Source organism: Ictidomys tridecemlineatus, unplaced genomic scaffold (assembly GCF_052094955.1).
Source record: "Ictidomys tridecemlineatus isolate mIctTri1 unplaced genomic scaffold, mIctTri1.hap1 Scaffold_36, whole genome shotgun sequence".
NCBI lineage: Eukaryota > Metazoa > Chordata > Mammalia > Rodentia > Sciuridae > Ictidomys > Ictidomys tridecemlineatus.
This window is the reverse complement of record NW_027522439.1, coordinates 101,951-125,519: the sequence shown is the minus strand read 5'-3', so window position 1 is coordinate 125,519 and position 23,569 is coordinate 101,951. Positions and strand designations below refer to the sequence as shown.

Sequence of the window (23,569 nt, the reverse complement as noted above, 5' to 3'; positions counted from 1 at the left end):
AAAAGTTAAAAATAGAATTAAATTACCATTAATTATATACAATATGATTTTTCTACTTAGAACACCAAGAATACTTGAATTAATAAGAAAATTCCTTTAAATTTCTAGTTTCAAAATACTTTAAAGATTTAATATCATCCATAAAATGATAATGATCACATTTAGTTGGCTCTTACTATGTGCTTACTTTTTACTTAATAAAGTGCTTTGCATAGATTATCTCAAAGCAGTATTATGATATATTTATGATGTTATTATTTTCATTTTACAGATAGGAAAATGGAGGCAAAGAGAAATCATGAAACCAGTCCAAGATTACAACACTGGTAAGTAACACATGAACAGTACACAAATATTTCTACTCTCATATAAAATACAATATTTAATTTCTAGGAATTTGACTTACATGATCACAAAATTAAGCTTGATTGGAACATAGAAGGTAGGAATCAAGAAGAGTTACAGGAGCTAGGAATCCTTAAGAATTGTGACACCTGGCCCCCTAGAGAAATCTTCAGATTATTTCAGGTTTTCCCTCCTGTGTCTTTACCTTCAAAGTTTGGAAGATAAACTATCTTGGTGCAGCTTGGGGCAAGTGTCTACTCCTGTGTTTTTCATTGGCATGAGAAAGTAGTGGAAGATCATTGATTAGAAGCCTCACTACAAATACATGGATTGATTGGGCAAGCAGAATTAGGCAAGGAAAGGGGCTCAAAAAGAATTAAATTCGGTGTCCATTTAAGACCCCGATTCTTTAGAGGAGAAGAGCAGAGCTAGGTGGCAGCGGGCAGTGTAAATGTACAACCACAGTAATGAAAGGATTGATTTTGCTGCTGGAACCTGAACAAATTCTCTGCTTTCAAGATTATTCGAGGGTTCTCTTGTGGGTAACAGTCTATCTCAGATTCATTCTACGTGGCTCTTTCTCTTTCTATCTTGAATCAAATGAAAGACTCTGCATAGAAGTATACTCCAGAGAGTTTGAAGGATTCAAATATTGTTTTTTTTGCTTGGTCAAACTGGTAACTTTTGAAAGTACCACTCTTATGGTACTATCAGTCACTGCACGGAAGTTTAAATTTTATGAACAGAATATAATGTATAATTAAATTGCTGCTACTTTGGTGTCATCTATTTTATGAGTGTTAAGAGGTTTTTAATTTGGATCATGTTGTTATTTAATGTGCCCTAAGAAGGACTTTGACTAGACATATTGTTATAGATACTAGAGAAATTTAAAGATAAGCCTCTTAAGTAAATGTTTTGTGAGAACAAAATTTCTCACCTTTGGCACTACTGAATTTTGAGGGCAGATAATTGTTTTCTTAATGTATGGAAAGTGTCTTATGTAATTCTTGTAGAAAATTTACTTACATCTCTGGCTTCTACTTAAGAGATATCAGTAGCATCCTTAAAGATGTTGCAATAACAACAACAAAAATATCTCCAGTTATTGTTGAATAATCCCCAAGGGAAGAAATATTGCCAGTACTCCATTATGCAAGATGAATAAGTTCTAGAGATCTGCTATTTATATCTGCATGATGATGTTCTCCAGTCAATGATGGACCATGTATATGATTATACCATGGTGTTCTCATAATCTTATAACAGAGCTGAAAATTTCTATCAGCTAGCAATTTTACTGTTACTTTTCTATGTTTAGACATATTTAGATACACAAATACTTAGCACTGGGTGGCAGGTGCCTTCAGTATTCTGTATGGTAACATGCTGAGCAGGCTTATTGACTAAGAGCAATAAGTGGTATCAGAGAGCCTGGGTGTGTAACAGGCAACATCACTTAGGTTTGTGTAAGCACACTCCATGGTGTTTGGATAATAACAAAATTGTCCAACAATGTTCCTGAGGCTTTATCCCACCATTAAGTGACACGTGACTGTGGTGAAAGGCACTGAATGGACCTACCATGGTAGATAAAAGAGGGACTTCTTGACAATGGACTAGTAGAACACATTCCATTCACAGTGCTCAATAAGGTTAAGAGAACAAATTTCTACCAGTGTAAGAATTTTCAGTTTTGGTGTTCCTTAGGAAATTGGCATGCATACTCTTTACTTAGCAAGCCATGGTAGGAAGTGATTCTTAACTGTGGAGGCACAGTGATATTAAGACATTAGACTTTTAAAATAATACTGATTCTCAGGCCACATTCTTGATGAATTACATTAAAAATTCTGGTGGTTGCTATATTTTGGAACTGAAATGTTCCCCAAAGGTCCATGTGATAAAGTCTTGGTCTCTAGGCCATGGGAATACTGGGTGCGGGTAGAGCCATAATGACAGGGGGTCTAGTTGAGGAAAGTTAGGTCAAGGGGTCATGAACTTGAAGGAGCAATTGGAAGCAAAGCTCCTTCCTCTCTTCTTTTTTTGCTTTCTGGCTTGGATGAGGTGAACAGGCCACATCTTCCATGAGCTCTGCCATGACACACTTTGCCCCCATGAGCATAAAGCAACTGGAGCAGTGGCCATGTACTAAAACTTCTGAAATCCTGAGTCAAGCTAAATCTTTTCTCCTTTCATCATTTCAGGTGTTTTATCATAGTGACAGAGAGTTGACTAATACAATGTTATAAACAATTTTTTTAAAAGTCCGCTAAGGGATCCTAACATATAGCAAATTGATATACACTAATATGAAGTGAATCTCCTTGAAAATTTACCCAAATCAAGCCCAGGAATGTATGCAAGAGTATATAAAATTTATCACAACTGATTTCCTGCTTGACTACTTATAAGCTTGCAAGAATTGCATCATTTACAGAAGGCCCAGTGACAAAGTGCTCCAGTGGTTCAGTTACAACATCATGGCTCCATTGCACCACTGGTTGATAATAAACTAAGAAAAATAAACTTTGGAAAGAAAATTTACAGACTAGGGTACTTTCTGATAAACTGGTAATTTAAATATCTATGTAGTTCTATTTATCAATATTGGATATAACTCTGTATGGATTCTGACATTGTACAAATTAAAATAGAAAGCTAGGTATTGTATTTTTAGCATTAATCAGACTTCAACATCTGTGCTACACAAATGGCCCTGGATTTAACAGGAGAACTAATTCATTCTCAATCTGCTTTTGACTTGTAGATCTAACTTGGAAGCAATTTTTTTCATAAGAGAATTTAAAATAATCAAGTATATATATATATATATAATACAGGAGTCCTTAATATCAGTCAAAGATATTCAGACTGGGTGTACTGGGTCAGAGTTATACAAACTCATTACAAGTATTTGTTTCTTGGGGCCTATTCTTAGGAGAAAAGGAATAAAGAACAGGATAAAAATGAAACAAGAATGTGGCTCCTGTATGCAGCACTCTGTAGCCCAGATTACAAGGCAAATTTAGCCCCACTTTGAGGTAATGTGGACCACATTTGTGGACTCCCTATCAGTATGTCATCAGCTTATTTGGGGAGGAGGGAAACATCTCTGAGATTATGTTTTGTTGAGTGAAATTCTATGGGTAAAAGGTATCTGGTTGGTTATCAGCTAACATGCAACAGCAGCTATGGAACTAGTGTGCCCATTGACAAGGAGGATATGGGCCAGTCACCAGGAAAATTCATTGAAGTACATAACATACTCACCTCATTTCATTTAATATTTTCAGATGCAGCACTTTAAATATTGGATCGAGGAACTTGAACTGGACATACAACTTTAAGATATGTACATTTTGGTACATTTAAATCATCTACAATCAAATCTCTATTATTTTCATGTGGACTTATGAGACATTATGAATCAGTACTGAAGGTATACTGCTCATGAAGATACCCACATACTTCCAAAATAAAATATGCACTTTTATGTGGCTAAGCCCCTTCCCCTTCTAAACTGAGAAACAGAAATCTTCAAAATAAACAAATATTTCATAGAGTGAAGCTAGGGATTGACTATCTTCACTAAGCATAATCTGCTCTAGTGCCATCCATTTCCCTGAAAATTCTATGATTTTGTCATTTTTTATTGCTGCATAGTACTCCATTGTGTAAAGATGCCACATTTTTTTTATCCATTCATCTATTGAAGGGCATCTATGTTCTTTTATTTAATGTGGTATTGGGGATTAGAACCAAGGGCCTCTTGTATGCAAGGCATGCTCTTTACCAACTAAACTATATCCCAGCCCTCATGATGTACTTTTAATAGATTTACAAATTATTCCTAATGAAAAAAATGTTTAGTATCTCTAAAGTAGATTTTCAAACCTATGCCATATTCACTTCTGAATCAAATCACAAAATAACCCTTCCGAACATTTTTGGTATTCATTATTTTTTCATACTTTCTTTGATTTACTTGGGAAAAATAACTGTATTTTTCATCATTAATTTAATATCACCATATGATAGATCTTACTGCTCCATCTTCATTTTAAAATACCAAATTTAGAAAAGGATCTGTGTCTGTACTCTGTTGTGTTTTCGTACGTTATTTTTCTGTTTAATTTTGTTACAAATCTATTGAATCTGGTTCACAGATGCATTTTATTTGGTTAGAACAACTGGTATTTGTCTCCATGTTCATGTTTTTGCATATAAATGTACAAATAAACAATCAAGGGAATGAATATCTTTTTGTTGGGGTGTGCATTGTCCAGTTCACCATAGGCTCTGCCCCTCTCCAGTGCCTCATTCTGAGCAGTTTCACATTCCATGTGCCAGGAAGATGGATGAGTTGTGACTCCATCTCTAGAGGTCTCCAGATTGACAGAGCCCTGTAATAAATCATGACCATTGCCTGGTTGAGACACAGTCGTTTTAGTGTCCTCCAACACTTTTTCTCTGCTTATTTTTGTTGTTGAACTTATTGCTTAAATATATGACAATTATTTATTTTTAAAACCATGCAAACTAAATTGATAGACCAATAGAGATCGTAGTGTTCTATGCAACAGATGGCTAAATCTATGTAAAATATTCAGAAGGTTTTTATTCTGATGACATTACATTTATCAGATATAAAAAGCAAAACAGCTAACTTTTGCTATGAAAGCACTTTCAGAGAAGAAACTGAGATATTTTCACTTTTTTATGTGTATCTAATGTAAAAATGAAAAACTGAGTTTTGCTAATTTCAAACTACAATTTTACATACATCTGCCCTTGGTGGATACACTATCATTATTGTTTCCATAAAAGGGCAGGTTCAATCAATTCTAATTTTTGCAAAATGACAAGCAGACAGCATTTGTCATTGCCAAGACTAATGTGGGCTTGTACTTGGCCCTTTTCCAAGAACAGCTCTTCTAAGGGTCAGCAGACATTTAAAATTTATTTTTGAATTTTGTGCTTCTCTTAGTAATTACAATACATGATGTTTTATCTTTAGAGTTCTAAGTTTCTAAGGAAAGAATATAACATGTATATCTATATATTCACATACATACATATGTAAATATAAAAAATGCATCTATGTGCAATAGTTATATAATTATATTCATGTTTATGTGCATGGACATGTATATTCACATGTTAATGTATATGTATATATACATATCCCTACATCCCTTTTGCATTAGATGGATTTAGGCATTACATCTAATAACACTGTAAGAGCATAATGATTTGTTTGAAAAGACTGGGCTGATGGATTGCAGGAATCAGCACTGAATCAGAAAAGAGATCAAAGGAATTGAAAAAGATGCTGACAGTGGAATTTGGAACAAATGAAGACAAGACAGTCTAACTTTTGTGAAGTTTGGTCAATACAGAAGGAAACATTAATTATTTCTGTCTGAGATGGAAAAACAGGGATTGTACCTGGCATCAGAATCTATGTGGTTGTCATTTATGTCCTTCTACACAAAAAGATTCAAAAATTTAGTACAAGGTAAATAAGTGTAAAACTTAGGTTTCAGGTAAAACTTTTTTCTTCCAAGAAAATCTCTAGCAAACATGCTGTGTTTTAGTTCTCATCAGAAGTTATGGAAATTGTACAGAAAGCTTGGGGATTTATGGAGTGCTTGATACTGGGTGCTCTGATGGAGTAGGAGGTTAAACATGCATTTAAAACAGGTTAGGAGAAAACACCCGGAAATGGAAGAGGCAAGCTCCCCGAGATTGGGGAGCAAACAGCCAGGTCCCAAGGACTCTATGCCCAAAACTTGACAAAGAAATTCTCCCTGGACAGCTGAAGGACAGAAAAGGAAAGCCAAGACATCTAAACAAAAAAACATGTATTAGGGCTGTTCCTTCTTTAAAAAAATATTGTTTTTTTAAAAAAATAGATGACAGTGGAATGTATTACAATTCTTATTACACTTATACAGCATAATTTTTCATATCTCTGGTTGTATATAAAGTATGTTGACACTAATTTGTGTCTTCATAGTGTACTTTGGATAATTATATCTATCACATTTCACTATCCTTGTTAATCCTCTGCCCCCTCCCTTTCCCTCCCACCCCTCTGTCCTATCTAGAGTTCATCTATTCCTCCCATGTTCCCCTACCCCACCCCACTATGAGTCAACCTCCTTATATCAGAGAAAACATTTGGTATTTGTTTTTTTTGGGATTGGCTAACTTCACTTAGCATTATCTTCTCCAATGCCATGCATTTCCCTGCTAATGCCATGATTTTATTCTCTTTAAAATTCCATTGTGTGTATATTCCACATTTTTTTAATCTATTCATCTATTGAAGGGCATTTGGGTTGCTTCCACAGTTTAGCTATTGTGAATTGGGCTGCTATAAACATTGATGTGGCTGTATCCCTGTAGTATGCTGCTTTTAAGTCCTTTGGGTATAGACCCAGGAGAGGGATAGCTGGGTCAAATGGTGGTTCGATTCTCAGTTTTCAAAGGAATATTCATGTTGTTTTCCATCTTGGCTGCACCAATTTGCAGTCCCACCAGCAATGTATGAGTGTACCTTTTTGCCCACATCCTTGCCAACACTTATTGTTGTTTGTCTTCATAATAGCTGCCATTCTGACTGGAGTGAGATGATATCTTAGAGTAGTTTTGATTTTCATTCCTTCTTATAATCAAGAATAGTTCAGAATCTTGAGTTCCAACTGGCCTCATGTAGGGTTTTGACTGAAGTACAGGTATTGGAGAGATGGAAATAAAAAACTAATATTTATGGCTAAGAATTAGTATTTAAATAATCAAGTTTAAATGAGCCATAGTTCAGATTAGTAAGTGAATAATTTTAAACGTATAAGTATCATTCTTTTATACAATTGCAGTAATAATTCCAATTTATAAAATAGGTATGCTTAAAATGTACATGCATATAATTATTGTTTTAATAAATTGTGTTGGTTTTAGCTGCATAAGGAAATTTGCTTAATATATATATGTGTATATATGTATCAAAAGATATTATCAGAAACGTGAACTTTGTTCTTCAGTGTATATCTTATATTTTTATAGTGATTTACATTTATAACATGTGTATTTATTTTCTCATCTCATTTGAATCTCATAACTCTGCAAGTTACACAGAAGCAGTATAGTTAGTTATATTTTATGGAAGTGGTAGAGATTAAGAAAAAGAAATATTCCCAACATCACACAGCTTTCAAAAATCAATTCTCAAGTCTGGGGCTGTAGCTCAGGGGTAGAGTGCTTACCTAGCCATGTAGGACACTGCGTTCAATCTGTATCACCACATAAAACTAAATAAACAAAATAAAAGTATGTCCATCTACAACTAAAATATGTTTAAAAATCAATTCTGGACCTTGGGACATCCCTTGTATTTTTTTTCTCTCATTCTTCTTTTTCTGTTTCTGCACAGGATGTTGCCTCTTTGTTTTGAAAAATGCATTCCTTCTTCCTAAGAGTTTCAGCGCAAGGGTGGAGTCTAATTAGTGAGAGAAGGTTGCCTTCTCCTTGGTCACATCAGCAATAGTTTAGCCCATTCCCTCAGCATGCAGCACAGCAGCTCAGAGCTGGAGAATATGGCTTTCCTTCCTTACACCTGGCTCCTCTCTCTGCATCCCTTGTTACTTGTGCTCAGTTTTCACTCTGAGCCTCTGATTCTGTGCCCAGGAGACCCCTCCCATTGCTGTGTGATCCTTCTTTATAGAGCTTAAACTGTAAGTCATAGAGCAGCCTATGTAGTAGCCCATGAGTACAAGGCATGCTGGAAATTTCCTCTTCTTATTCCAAGTCTGTTGTTACCACCGAGATTCTGTTTTGCTGCCACTCTGGAAGAACATAACTGACAGGGCACTTGCAATATCGAGGATAGCCTGTTACTACACCTTGGTTTTAGATGGTGCATAGTTCCTCATTGCTGCAGTGATCTGTTTGTCTTATAAATGATTTCAATGTTCAAGGCATGTATCTCAGTATAACTCTGTGGCTTAAAAGATTTCAGTCACGAGAAAAATGAGACACCTATCAATCTTACATTAATTACTTTCAGGTAAATAATTTTGTGACTGGACAATTAAATTATTATTTTTTTCTTATTGGAATTACACAGTGTTTCACATGTAGAATAGGTTAAATTGTAAATTGTGAACTAATTTGAAGAAACAAGCTGCGATCTTTCATTTGGGAGAAATTCATTTCAGATTCCCAAAGACTCATGCAAACCTAAATTTAAAAATAAAATCAACCTGTTTGCAGTTTCAAGGTTGTTTTTAGATGAAGCACATCTGCTTGACTAAAATTTCTAGTACCTTACTTATAATTTCTTCTCGTACAGCTGCATTCCACATACTATCTGCTCAGTAAATTAACTTAAAACCCTGTGGTGGGTAAAGTGAAGTAGTATCACCTTAAAAGCTTGATTATTTAATCATACTTTAGTTGAATTCATGAGTTGTTTTTTCATAAAATGATGTTTGACCTTTAAAGTATCAGAATTCACAAAATAACCAAGAATTACAACATATCTTAAAGAAGAGTGTATTTGGAAAACTTTGCCAATTGAATGAGTGTTAAGTTGAATGGGAAAAGAGAAGGGAGTGGTCGATAGATAGATTTGATGAATAAATGAATTATATTGAAATGGAAAAGAAAGATTATAATAAAATAGGTTACTAGTACAAGTCAGAGGGAAATAATGGATAGAAGAATGTTATGGAGACTGAATACTATTTGAAAATTCAGATGGTAGAAGCAAGTAGAGAGAATTTGAGTGACAGTTAAAGGAACACAAATGTGAGAGTCAGCTACAAACAACTAAGCTACAGAAAATAATTCACATGGTTTTCCCTAATAGAGAAGCAAACTGCACAGATGAAATATCCCACATTGATCAAGGAAATTCACTCTTATTATTTCTGTATGATCCTAATTTTTTGAAAGCAGACAATCTGGTGAATTTATATCTTGTCAACTTTATTGTTGAATTTTTCAACAAGCAATGTTGAAACTATGTACGTACTGTTGGTATTTGATTGATGGGGATTCAGGAATATGATCATGGCTGTTTTCAAATGAAGAAAGCCATGTCATGAGCAGAATAGATTCCTTAAATTTTAACAGGCAATACCAGAGCCTATACTTAGGACAAAAGTACAGATATTGAAGAAGTCAAGTTAACTCAAAAAACACAAAAGTTCTTTTTTACTTATTCATTTTTAATGAGTATGGACACAACACAATGAAATGAGCTTTCCAATGAGGAAACAAGGGGATAATCATGGGTGTATCTGTGGTTTAAAAGTTCAAATAGGTGAAGTCTCTGAACTTTCTAAAACTTATTAGAAGAGAAGAAAATGGTACCACTATTACTATTAATAGCCACAGTTTACTGAATGCTTACTGTATTTCAGGCATTATTTAATCTCATTATAAGTTTTTTTTTTGAGAAGGGTGAGAGTCATCAAAGAGCTGACAACAGTCTAAAGAAAGTCTGTATAGAATCATGCTTTAAAAGATTAGGTAGGCTACTGGTGGTGTGGGTGGATTGTAAATATTGGCTTCTTGAGCTAGATAAAACACAATGGCATGAATATCTGAACCATTTGTTAAAAAGATACTGATAACTTCCTGGGAGTGATGGCACATTACTATAATCCCAGTGGCTCAGGAAGCTGAGCATGAGGATCACAAGTTCAAAGCCAGCCTTAGCAATTTAAAGAGATCTCAAGCAACTCAGTGAGACTCTGCCTCTAGATAATATATATATATATATATATATATATATATATATATATGTATATATATATATATAAATACATCCCCATGTTTAATATATATATATATACACACACATACACACACACATACACACACACACTATATATATATATATATATATACACATCCCTATCTTTAAAATATATATATACATCCCTATCTTTAAAATATACATACAGAGATCTATTTAAATTGATATATATATATATATATATATATATATATATATATATATATATATATATATTTTTTTTAAAGATGGGGATGTGGCTTATTGGTTAAGTGCCCCTGGATTCAATCTCCAGTATCACAAAAAGAAATAAAAAACCTAATAATGTAAAGAAGGTACTTTCATTGTAATTTGAAAATGGTCTAAACAAACTTAAATGTTGATTAAGACCCTGGCTATAGAAATTACAATTTAGAACATCAGATCAGTTATATGAAGAGGGCAGAGAGGTTGTAGGAGAATAATCAAAACATTAGAAATATTAAAAGTAGGGTTTTTAGTATCCAAGCAGAATAAATAAATTTAATTGGCTTCTATCATATTCCCTGAATGTTTCCTTCTAATAAAACACTGTTATTTATTAGTCCATGATCAATTTATAAGATACCAAATCTGACCAGGCACTACTATTTTCTTATTTTTAAAAAAATAATTTTTAGTGTCAGTAGATTTTTATTTTACTTTGTGGTGCTGAGAATCAAACCCGGTGCCTCACACATGCTAGGAAATCACTATACCACTAAGCTATAACCCAGCCCACTACCATTTACTTATTTTATCATTAAAAGTATATTCTACATATATTTTAGTCTACTCATTCTAATTTCAAGGCACAATAAGAACAATTTCAACATGGCATATACTTTAAATAAGTATCATAGAGTGTATTCTGCCAAAAGCTTTTCCCTTTTTTTTCCTTTATTTATTTATTTATTTATTTTTATTTTTTTAAGAAACAGAAATTCACTCTGTCTCAAATTGAAACCTGAGATGGGATTGTTCTAAAGAATTGACAAGCAGCATCAAATAACATTTTTGGGAAGGAAATTCAGTAGAGTGCAGTATCATATGAAATAAATTTAAGAAGTGAAGTAGCTGGAAGCAGATTCTTTTTCTGCTACTGTGTTCCAAAAAGTAGTTTTCCTTTTTGCTCCCATAACTAACTTATTTAACCTCTATTTCATAAAGACTCCAAACAGAAAGAAAATTATGCTAGGAGTAATAATCATGGGTGTATCTGTGGTTTAAACAGAAGTGTAAACAGAAGTGCTCCTGCTAGAAGTATTCAAAAATAATCTTAATAGGAGTAGATTGCTTATGTATTTTTAAAGATCTATTTGACACAGTCATCACTGACACAATTAGTAGTAGTACACTCTGATTTATTTTCATTAGGCAAACAGAAATTTCCACTTTCAATAATGTGTTTCCTTTAGAGATCACCTATACTTAAATTATTCTTCTTGGAGACAAGAAGTTTAGTTTGTAAGTTATTTAAAGATTTTAAAAATATTCTTAGATTCTGGACTTCACCCAAAACCTTGTAAAGACTTAAACAAAAAGTGATGTTCTAAGTATTTTTAATTAGTAAATATATGGAATGTTAGGTTCCAAAAGAGGATATCGGAGTTTCTGTGATGTTTCCTGCTTACTGCCAGCATTTATTCAAGTGGGAAGACCCCCTAATCTAGGGACGAGAACCTGAAATTGTATAGATTAAATTGTTTAACATAAAGAAATCTCAATGAGGCTTTGAGAAGTCATTTTTGAAAAACCTGTTTAAGTCACTAGAAACCATACTTACAGGTATACTTTCTAGAGATTTGTCCATGTCATTTCTAAAAACCAATTAACGAGAGAACAATTTTTCACAATCTATCATTTAAAGTAGTAACTATAGCAACTATATAGTTTTTATCATTTCTATTCTGGCAGAAACACAATTACTCAAGATTTATTGGTCATTTTTATATTTTGGCTTCCACGTTTCTTTGAAGAAATGTTTTAATATTTTATACATTAATCTGATAAAATCTATCTACAAAAAACTTTAATAAGCAATATTTCATAGTGAAAGTTTGACAATATTCCCTTTAATGTTAAGAACTAGAAATATGTGACTGTTCCAATAACTGTTCAAAATTAGATATTCAGTACAGAGGCAAAGAAGTAAATCATACGCACATGAAAGCAAAAATATCAACAACCAAAATTCAGTTATTTTGTATAGATCATGATCATTATGAATGAAGACACATTGATAGAATACATAAATAAATTATTAGAATTAATCACAGAGTTTAGATATGGGCTTAACAAAAATCAAAACCACTAGTGCAAAAATATATGGAATTAAAAATAATGAAAAAATACCCCAGTTTGAATGACAGCAAAAATACAAGTCGTCTAGAAAACTTACTATAAAAAGCTGTAAAAATGTATTTTTAATATACCTAAAAAAATTTAAAAAGTTAAATAAATGGTGGACATACAGGTTCATTGCTCAAATAGTCAATAATCAAAATAAAAATTCTTCCAAACTTGTTTAATAGTAATATCCAATAGTATGTGAATTTATGTGTATACATGTATATTTACTTAAATTAATTATTTTAACCTAAAGTTAAAGGGAAGTAAAAGGAACTAACAGTATCTAAGCTAATTTTATGTAAGAATACACAGGGAGGAATCTCAGTACAAAATATCAAGATTTATGATGCAGTTATAATTATTAAGAGTACGGGTTGGTCAAAGATATATAGACAAATGTAGCTGAACAAATACACAAGGAACTCACTCCTACACAATCACATATAAGGGAGTCAATGGGGAAGATATTTCTAAATATGTTGCCTTGGAGTTACTGATTATCATCCATTCTTTTTTTGTAAAGTGAGAATTAAATTTTTTCTATATATTATAAACAAACATTAATTCTATATAGATTTAAAATCTAAATATGAAAAAAAACGTAGAATTTTAAGAAGGCAAAATAGTTTTACAACCGCAAAAAAGGAATGGATTTCTTTATTGAAAAAACAAACAAACAAAAAAAACACAGATGAAAATCATAAAAAGGAATTGCTGGAGGCGGCTACCTTTGAAAGGAATTTCTATATATCAAAATATACAAGAAAAATATAAAACATGCCCCATATATAATAAATGCAAAACACTTCCAGAACATGTGAAAACCTCTCATGAGTCTATATACAAAAATGATAAAAATCTAAATGTAATATGCCAAGAGTTTTCTACATGCACTGCATAGAGGGGATGGTCTAAAATGAATTATAATTGTGTAAATTATTAATCAGGGAAATGCAGATATAATTATTTTCTGATACATACATTATTTACACAAAGAGAATGTGAATGGCACACTTTTTGCCTTAATGTAAGCTTGAAATTGTCCCAATTTTTTCTAAGCTTTAATTTTGTAGATAATTAGTCTACAAGTATTTTCTCTTTATATATAACCTATTTTTATGACAATTTTTATCACTCTTGCAATTTACACATTTCATAAGACTGTGACTTATTTGCCAGACACTTCACACTTAATATTTTTTATGTTAAAAAGTAATTATACTTAGAAACTTAAATATGTGTGTATGTATGTGTGTACATATATATATATATATATATATATATATATATATATAGTATTCATACATATGTAACAAAGTTTGCAAAGAAAATAGACTATAAATAATAAACTTTCAGGAAAAAATATATTTCTCAGTTTTTACCTCTATAATAACCATAAGGATTCCTATAGAAAAGATTTCCCAAATTAATCCTCCTTTTTTTTTCTTTTTTTTTTCACTTTTCTATCTTCCATATTTTTTATTTTTGGAGTATGGAGAATTTCCTGGTATTCTCTTTTATTTAGTTCAAATGATTTTGATTTGCTTTTCTGACTTATTCAATCTATTTTTCACAGTTTTGGGGAGAAAACATCCCCAGCAATCATGATTTATATTTCCAACAACTACCTTAATTAGCTATATTCCATGTGACAATTGCCAGTTCCAGATTTACCCATGAAACATGCTTTCTAATTTTCCAAAAATTAAAATAATTCCTATTTTTCTTGCACCTACAATTATTTACAGAGTATGATTTGCTGAATTCTCATTTTGCATGACATAAAAATGTGATCATTGTATAATCAATGTTTTTGGATTTATAGATTTTTTTCTTTTCTCTTTAATCCATGTAAATGGAAAGGCCTATATAACCAAAATTAATATATGAAGTCCTCTGATTTAAAAAAAAAAGGAGGGGTGCAAGAGCATAGAATAACAGATGGCTAAATTTAGCATAGACAAGAAAACTATAAGAAAAACTCAAATACAAATTATAAAGTCCCATACTTACACAGATATGAAGACTTTCTTCTATAGGCTCAAGAGCAAACTCAATAACTGAAAGCAGAACCAGTGAATGCAAAGATAGACACTGAAAATAGAAATTAGCTTTGAAAAGCTACAAAGAATAAAAAAATGAACAAGGTTAAACAAATTCATAAGTGAAAAATAAAAGAGAATACAATAGCCATATATTAATAGTAAAGTTCTAACACATATAACTGACATCTCCTCAAGAAGAAAGAATGAGAAGGGAGGAGATAAATGAGGAAAAAATAAATAATTGAAGAAATAAAGGCCAAATTTCAAAATTTCCCTCCTTTCCTCCCCTCGCCTCCCCTCCCCTCCCTTCCCCTCTCCTCCACTCCCCTCCACCTCCTTCTCCTCCTCCTCCTCCTCCTCCTTTTCCTCCTCCTCCTCCTCCTCCTTTTCCTCCTCCTCCTCCTCCTCCTACTCCTTCTTTCTCTCTCTCTCTCTCTCTCTCTCTCTCTCTCTCTCTCTCTCTCTCTCAGTAGTGGATATCCAATGCAGGAGAATAATCTCCTATTGAACTACATTCACAACCCATTTTATTTTGAGACAGGGTGTCACTAAGTTGCATGCACTGGCCTCAAACTTGTGATACTCCTACCAAGGCTCCTGAGAAGCTGGGATTACAGGCAAGAGCCCCTGTGCTTAGCCCATCAAAGTTTCTCTATATTGAAAGACAGGTATCAAATCATACATGCAAGTCATAAAAACACCAAATAAAGCAAGAATGAAAGAAATCATATAAATATAATACTTAAATATTTAAAAACAAAGACCAAGAGAGAATCTTGAGGGCAACCAGAAAAGAAAAGCCAGACAACATACAGAGAAACAAATATAAAAAATACAATAGAAAATCTATAAATGCCTTTAAATTGTAGTGTTGAACAATAATAACAGCAAAAAGTTAACCTAGAGTTTTAAATAGTAAAATTTCCTTTAAAAATGAAGTAGAGGGCTGGGGATGTGGCTCAAGCGGTAGCGCGCTCGCCTGGGTTCGATCCTCAGCACCACAAATAAAGATGTTGTGTCTGCCAAAAACTAAAAAAATAAATATTAAAAAACTCTCTCTCTCTCTCTCTCTCTCTCTCTCTCTCTCTCTCTCTCCCTCTCTCTCCCCCTCCCTCTCTTCTCTCTCTCTAAAAAAAATGAAGTAGAAATAGAGCATTATCAGAGAAAAACTTGAGGAGCTCACTACTAGAGGATCTCATTTACAAAGTTGTTAAAGGTTTTCATAAAAGGAATGCTACACTGTATTGGAATTTTAATATTCACAATGAAATTGTGTATGTTGGAAAATACAATAAATGAGAATTAAAAGTAAACTTTATTGGCCTTCATATTTATAATGTCTCTGAAAAATAACTGAGTGTGTGAAGCAGAATAATGGCCAAGTATACTTTTTTCATAATTTTTTTATGAAACACATAAGAGATTAAAAAGGGAAATTAAGCATATAGTTTTCAAAATTCTTGTATAACACATAAAGTGTTTCATTTATTAGAAATTATTGATGTATTAAATAAAGATATATGTTTGAATCATAGGATAGCCAATAAAATTTGAAAAGGGATAAAAGCAAAAAGTGAATAGAGGAAGTAAGAGGGAAAAATACTAAATCAGTCCAAAGAAAAACAGAAAACAGGGTAGAAGAGTGAGAAAAAGCAAAATGAATAAATAGAGAACTGCTAAAATATATTAAATTTTGATTCTATAATATTAAAATGTCACATTAAATGTGAACCAAATAAATCTACCAATTAGAATGAAGAATATTTCAGACTGAATAGAAAAATATGATACAAGTGTATCATTAGATTAACTTTAATATAAAAAATTATACCTGGATGATTTTCAACACATACTTTAAAGAAATAAATGGTGTCAGTTCAACTATAATATGCTAAAGAATGAAATTGGATCCCTAACTCACATCACACACAAAAAGTTACTAAAAGTGGATTATAGATCTAAATGCAAGATTAAAACCAAAAAAAGAAAAAAAAACCAAATACAAGAAATTTTTCACAATATTGGGTTAGTAACAATGTATTGAGTAAGATGCCAATAAGCAAAAGCAACAAAACCAAAAACATACAAGTGAATTGGACTTCATCTAAATGAAAATCTTTGTGATGTAAAAGATAACTCAAAGGATGGAGAGTCTATTTGCAAGAAAGAAAATATGATAAGAGACTTGCATCTGGAATACTTCAAAAACATTTAGAGCTCAAATACTAAAAAAAATAATAATGATATAGGGAAAAATTGAAATAGATATTTTTTAATGAAGATATAGACAAATGTTCAATATATACAATAACCTTATTACAGATATTCAACATTACTGGAGATGCAAGTAAAAAACACAAAAGAAATACCACTTTTCACCCACCAGGAAGGTAAAACAAGATAAAAAAAATTCATAAATAACCAGTGTTGGTGAGGATATAAAAAAACCAGAAACTTATTCACTGCTGGTAGGATTGTAAAATAGTACAGCTGCCTTGAAAAACAGTTTGGAAATTTCTCACAATATTATTCATAGAGCTACTGCATAATTCAGTAATTCTTCATGTAGGTCCTTGTCCAAGAAAAAAAAATACATAGCCATACATATAAGAAAACATGAAATTTTTATGAAAATTTTATTCATACTAGACAGAAAATGGATACATCCCCAATATTCATATTCCCATTCAAATATACATTATTTTACACACAGTGAATAAATAAATAAAATGGGATATATCCACCAACTGGAATTTTATTCATCCAAAAAAAAGGAGACAAAATACATATACATGGTATAACATGAACTTTGAAAATATTATACTAAATGAAAGAAGCCAATCACAAAGATCACATATTATATGACATTATTTATGTCAAATATTCATAACAGGCAAGTTCATAGAGCCAACAAATAGGTTAGTGTTTGGTTGGGGTTGAGTTATGGGGATAGGAATAGGGAGATATTTCTATTCAATACAGATTTTCTTTTAGGAAAAACAAAAATATTATAAAGTTGATTGTAGTGAATATTCTAAATATTCACACAGTTTTATGGTATACTCAAACCACTAGACTCTCGATGTTCTACAAGTAAATTACATGGATGACAATCATATCTCAATAAACTTGTTTCAAAAAGTTCAAATAAAAAGATATACTACTTAAATAGTAATGAAAAGAACTAGATTAATATCAGAGAAATAGATTTCAGTACAATATCACAGGGTTAAGGTAGAAATTTGAATGATGAAAAGATCAATTAAGAGGCTATAACAGGTATAATTGTATAAGCACTTACCAACAGAGCTTCAAAATAAATAAAGCAAAAACTGATAAGACAGAAATATGACAGAGATATATCCATAATTATAGCTGAAGACTGCAAAACTGCTTTTTCTTAATTGACTTAACAAAGAGAGACAAAAGCAGTAGGAAATAACTGATCTAAATGTAAGAATTAAAACCAAATTCAATAGATATAAAACCATTCAAAATGATTGATAAAAGTTTTTCAGTAAATGAAAAACTTTATCAATTTGAATTAATTGACATAAAAATCTCCATGCAGCAGGAGCAAAATACTTACACTTTAAAAATGAGCATGTACCAAAGGAGACCATATTCTGGATCTTAAATCAAAATTTAACAAATTAAAATAATAGAAATTACACAAAATATATTCTTATAATACAAGGGCATTAAACTAGAAATTGGTGATAGAGAAATATTCATATATCTTCAACCGAAAATTAAATATCACACTTCTAAATAACTGAAGAGACAAATAAGTAGTCTCAAATGAAATTAAAATATATTTGTACTTTTTTGAAAAAAAATTAAATAGCACATAAGACTAGAGGCAAGAAGATGAATAGAGGTATGGTGAAATTAATAGCTTTTAATGATTTTATTAGAATAAGGCTTGAATTAGTAACCTAAGTATCTATTTTAACAAAGTAATGAAAGAAGAACAAAAAATAAATGAATAAATAATTTAAATTAAAACTTAAATACCCAGTGAAGAAAGAAAGAAGGAAAACAAGAATAGAAATAAGAAAAGTTAAGTAGAAAAACAGCACAGATTATAAATAAAACCAAACTCTGATTCTTTGAACCAGGCAGTGAAATTAATAAATCTCTAGCTGAGATAAGAAAGAAGAGAGAATATTAAATTTATCAATCACATGAGTAAAAGAGTGGGTATCATTTCAGCCCATATAGATACTACATGAATAACAAGTCAATACTACAAACAACTCTATGCCCATAGATCCAATATTTAGGAGAGAAGGACAAGTCTTTGAAAGGCAAACAAAAACAAAAACAAATGCCAAAACTAACCCAAGAAACAAATAATATGAATGGCTTTATATTTATTGAATAAATTTAAATCACAGTAACAACAAAATGTTTTTTTTTAAAAAAAGAAAACAAATGGGTTCACTGGAGAATTTTAGTATACATTTAAAAGGGAAATTCTAATAGAAAAAGCTTGTTCTCAAATCCATGTGTCATGATGTGATTATCACACTACCAAAATTGGATGAAGATATTACATGAAAAGAGAGTACAGATTGACATCCTCATGGATATAGATAATAAAACCATCAATGAAACATTCATATATTATAGTTGACAACATATCACATATAAGTAGTTTTTATCTCAACAACTAAAATCTGTTTTATTGTTCAAAAATTAACAAACATGGACTGGGGATGTAACTCAGTGGTGGAGGCCTTATTTAGCATGAGCAAGGTTCTGGATTTGATTTCTACTACCATGAATTTCTAAAAATATAAATTATTATAATTTATACAAAAAGTTTAGAAAAAAAATGAAAATGACCATCTTTATAGACTTAGAAAATGGTTGAATAATTTAACATCTATTCAGCATATTAAAAATGTCTATTGTAGGAACACACTGATGGTAGGATGCATCACTTTTACACCTGGACTGAGACAGTTCTCTGGGGATGCCTGGATATCTGACTTTGAGTCTTAGCTAAGATAAAGTTCACGGGCCCACTAACCAATTACCTACTGATCTATGAAGTGCTGTTTAAAGTTCAAAAGTACCCCGGAGACACAGGCAGCCAGCATGTTTGTTCATGGCTTTTAACTTGTGTAATCCTTTAGCCAGGTGGACTTGGTTACATGACCAGTAGGCCATTAGAGACCCTGCTGGGAACTTCCATCATGAGTTCTCCTGAGGCCAGGATTCCTTGCACAAATTTTGGATGTGTAATTTGGAGACAAAGTGCATGTTGTGTGACTAAAATGAACCCTGAGGAACCGCTCCTTGATGTCTCTCAAACCCTTGGTGCTTGTCTGTACTTTCTTCTCCTGTATCATATGCTTTGTTTTATGGAAAGCTTTTGCCTGAGTACATTCTGTGATAATCTTTGAGTCACTTCAAATATCAAACCTGAATAATCTTTATAGAAGAGGATTTATTTAACACAGTAATAGGTGTCCACACATATCAAAGGTAACATCATACTCAATAGTGACAAGGTGAATTCATTAAGACTGGAAATAATTCTATTCAACATTCTACTAAACCTAAAAAATAGTTCTAACTATTGAATAGGCAAAGAAAAAATGAAGGCATACAGAGCAGAAAGTTAAAAAAAATGTCTCTATTGGCATACAACATGATTGGCTATGTGGAAAATACCAAAGTATATAAAAAAACAACAACAACAAAGATTAATGAGTTAAGCAATGGCATAGCCATAAGATACTAAATTGATATGTGAGAGTCAATTTGGGAGAATAACATTTGGGCTGGATCCTTATAGATGACAACAAAAAGAACTATAGCCCACAAACACTGTACTCCATAATTACTAAGATTATTTTAACTATTCTAATATTACTTTATTTGTTAAGTTTGAAGACTTAGGTAAGTATATTGTTGATAACCGAGAACTAAGTTTCTCACTCTCAGGAAAAGTAAATACAAATAAAGACATCTTGAAGACTAGAATAAAACCTGTGGTTTTCATTGGAGACTCAGCTCATTTTTAAAATGCAAATACATAGAGATACAGAATACATATGGACACAGAAATAAATATAAATGTGCACATGAATAGAGTAGGTGTGCAGATATATTTTCTGGTTCTGTATATTGAGAAAGCTAAGTAGCAGCTGCACCCCAGAAATATTGGCCAAAACTTTGGTTCTAAAATCATTTTCTAATCGGAAGAACAGAACTCCCTTAGATGGTTTCTAAGGCTGGAGAAGGAAAAACCCAACAGTAATGTAAGGCACCTTATATCCAAATAGTCAGGGAGTGTAACTGAAAGATAAAGGACAAGTTGAAAGGGACACAATCCAGTCCAAAAGGCATTTCTAATGGCCAAGGCTCTTGTAATTTGAGCACCAAAGTACTTAGTATTCTTTCATGATAATATACAAAAATATATCTATGATCAATTATAATATAAGTAAATAAATGATCATTTAAGAGAGAAAAGGGACAGGTCCCTCTTAGGGAAATTTCCAATTCATATATCTAAAAGGAATTAAAGAATTAGAAAACCACCCCTAGAGTCTCATGGCAATATCTGGGCCTCCAGCTATGTACTGGAAGCTATGTGAAGGTTATATTCGATGTTTATACTAGATTTCAGCTTTAATTAGAGCTTAAAATTATTTCAAAATAAAAAGGTAGAAAAAAATTTTTCAAGTAAATTTGCAAATAAAAATGAAAAGATTATTTTATAAATAAAAGCTTAAATTTAAACACTCCATTCCACCATCCTTCTCACCCCACACACCCCCTTCCCTTAATTATAAAAAAATTAAAAAAACGGGGCTGGGGATGTGGCTCAAGCGGTAGCGCACTCGCCTGGCATGCATGCGGCCCGGGTTCGATCCTCAGCACCACATACCAACAAAGATGTTGTGTCCGCCGAGAACTAATAAATAAATAGATAGATAAATAAATAAATAAAATACATTAAAAAATAAAAAATGAATAAAAATAAAAAAATATATAAAAAATAAATAAATAAACACTCCCAAACTTTTTGGGTTTAAATGTGGTATATAATTTATCTCTGTTTCCACATTTTTGCTGCAAAGCCTAGCTAGTGTCTATATTTTTCTGTTTCTTGGTTCTTCTCTGCTTATTTATAATTGGAGCACAGCTTTGGACTGAAGCAAACAGAAAAGTATTTATTATAAGTGTTCTGAGAGAGTTGCACACCACTGAAATTCTCTCCTTTTCTCTCTCATCATGATTCTCTTTGAAAAAATGACTTAATCTTGACACATCAGTCTGTTACCACATCTCTGCAAAGACTGCTTTTGAGAGAACTTAACTCGCTGGTTTAGAGCCACCTTGTTGGGAGACAGAGTTCCTCAAAAGAAACACAATCTCAGAGAGTAGCATCCAGGAAGACAAAAAAAAAATAAGTGTCTCCAAACCTAAACCAAGTAAGGTATATTTTATATTTTCTTAGAATAGTCAAGAAAAAGAAAAAAATGGGGCAATGAAATAGCACAAAACAAATTGAAATAGGATTTTTGTGACAGTTTAATAATGTCCTTTCATATTTAATAACACAATTATAAATGCTAATGCATATATTCAAGGAAAATCTGAAAGGAACTCTCTTGAAAAAATAAGTAACATTGAAATAGTCATAGAATAATTTAAAATTGTTCTAATATTGATTTAAATAATTACCTATACAAAAACAGATCCTTTGCTCCACTGTTAAAATGAAAGCAACAGCAAACATATTCGCTTGCTAAGTTAAAATCCAAACATGATATTTTTCCTTATTTTAAAGTAATAATTATGTCATTAATTATTTTCACCTCTAAATTGTTATATGTGCTTTTCATTTTGGCCCCTTGCTATTTGAATAAGGTATATCGTTAATCTGATAAAAGGAATTATTGTTAATAACTCTTCCTATTTTTTTTGCCTTTCAAAAATGTTGGCTTTCTCCTTTAAACTTGTTTTCTAAAAGCTTGCCCATAACTGAATGTTCTTCTGATGTGACTAAAACAGAGCAAACACCTGCAACAAAGAAAAAAAAGAAAAAGGGAAAAACTCTGAATTTAATTTGTGCCTCTGCCTATAACAAGTAGTGTGACCCTGAATGCATTGATACTTGACCCTCAATTTTCTCACATTTTAATTGGTAATAAGAAGGCCTGCTGTATTATTTTGCTGCTTCTTTTTGCCTAGTTGGGCACTATAATATAAAAATGGCAAACAGGGAACAAAGACAAAACATAGATTAATACCCTGACCAAGTCAGGCTGCAAAATTCTTTTAGCCTCCCAAGCTGCTGTTGGAGGAGTTTGGTGGTGAAAGATAAGAACTATCCCCAGAGAAAAGGATTTCTGAATAGTACAAGAGACTCTTCCATGTGAAATTCTTCCTGGAAAAGCCCCCCACCCCCACATTGCTCCAAAAGAGAGTGGTTATATATTTCACCTGGTACAATCCATCAGGAGAGCTGCAGAAAGTAATTTACAGAAATGTTGTAGTAGTCATTTATTTATTGATTTTTTTTTCAGAGTGTTGGCGGAAACCATTCAAATATTTAGGTAACTCAAACAGCTGTACTCCAGCCTTCCTGGGCCAGCTGTGTTTCAACCTCATGCTAACTGATGTACTGAACAGTTCTTTTCTTTTAGTTTTCCATGTATTCTAGAATTTTGTGGCTATTTTGTATGTGAGTTATAACTCAACAAAAATTTAAATAAAGTATAGCATCACTTTAAAATAAATATGAATGAGACACACACCATTTCTTTTTCAAAGTTCCCTTTAGACCACAGGGACAAATAATCATGCCCTTCTGGCAAGCCAATCTTCCTATTATTTAATTACACTCTTGTTTTCTGGCAAGCTTTTAGAAAACAAGTTTAAAAAAAGAAAGCCAACATTTTTGAAAGTCAAAAAAATAGGGAGCATTATTAACAATAATTCTTTTTATAAGATTAAGAGTATACCTTATTCAAAT

At 32.0% G+C, this 23,569-nt stretch overlaps 1 protein-coding gene across 6 annotated transcripts in view; it reads left to right on the top strand.

The window, feature by feature from the left end:
• The first annotated feature begins 283 nt into the window (after nucleotides 1–283).
• Nucleotides 284–23,569, top strand: part of LOC144373345 (transport and Golgi organization protein 1 homolog) — a 109,327-nt gene continuing 86,041 nt past the window's right edge. For all 6 annotated transcript variants that reach the window (XM_078036445.1, XM_078036444.1, XM_078036452.1 and 3 more), the window contains exon 1: nucleotides 284–326. In XM_078036445.1, the coding sequence (XP_077892571.1) occupies nucleotides 299–326 (28 nt within the window). In that variant the 5' untranslated portion in view covers nucleotides 284–298. The remainder of the gene's footprint in view (nucleotides 327–23,569) is intronic.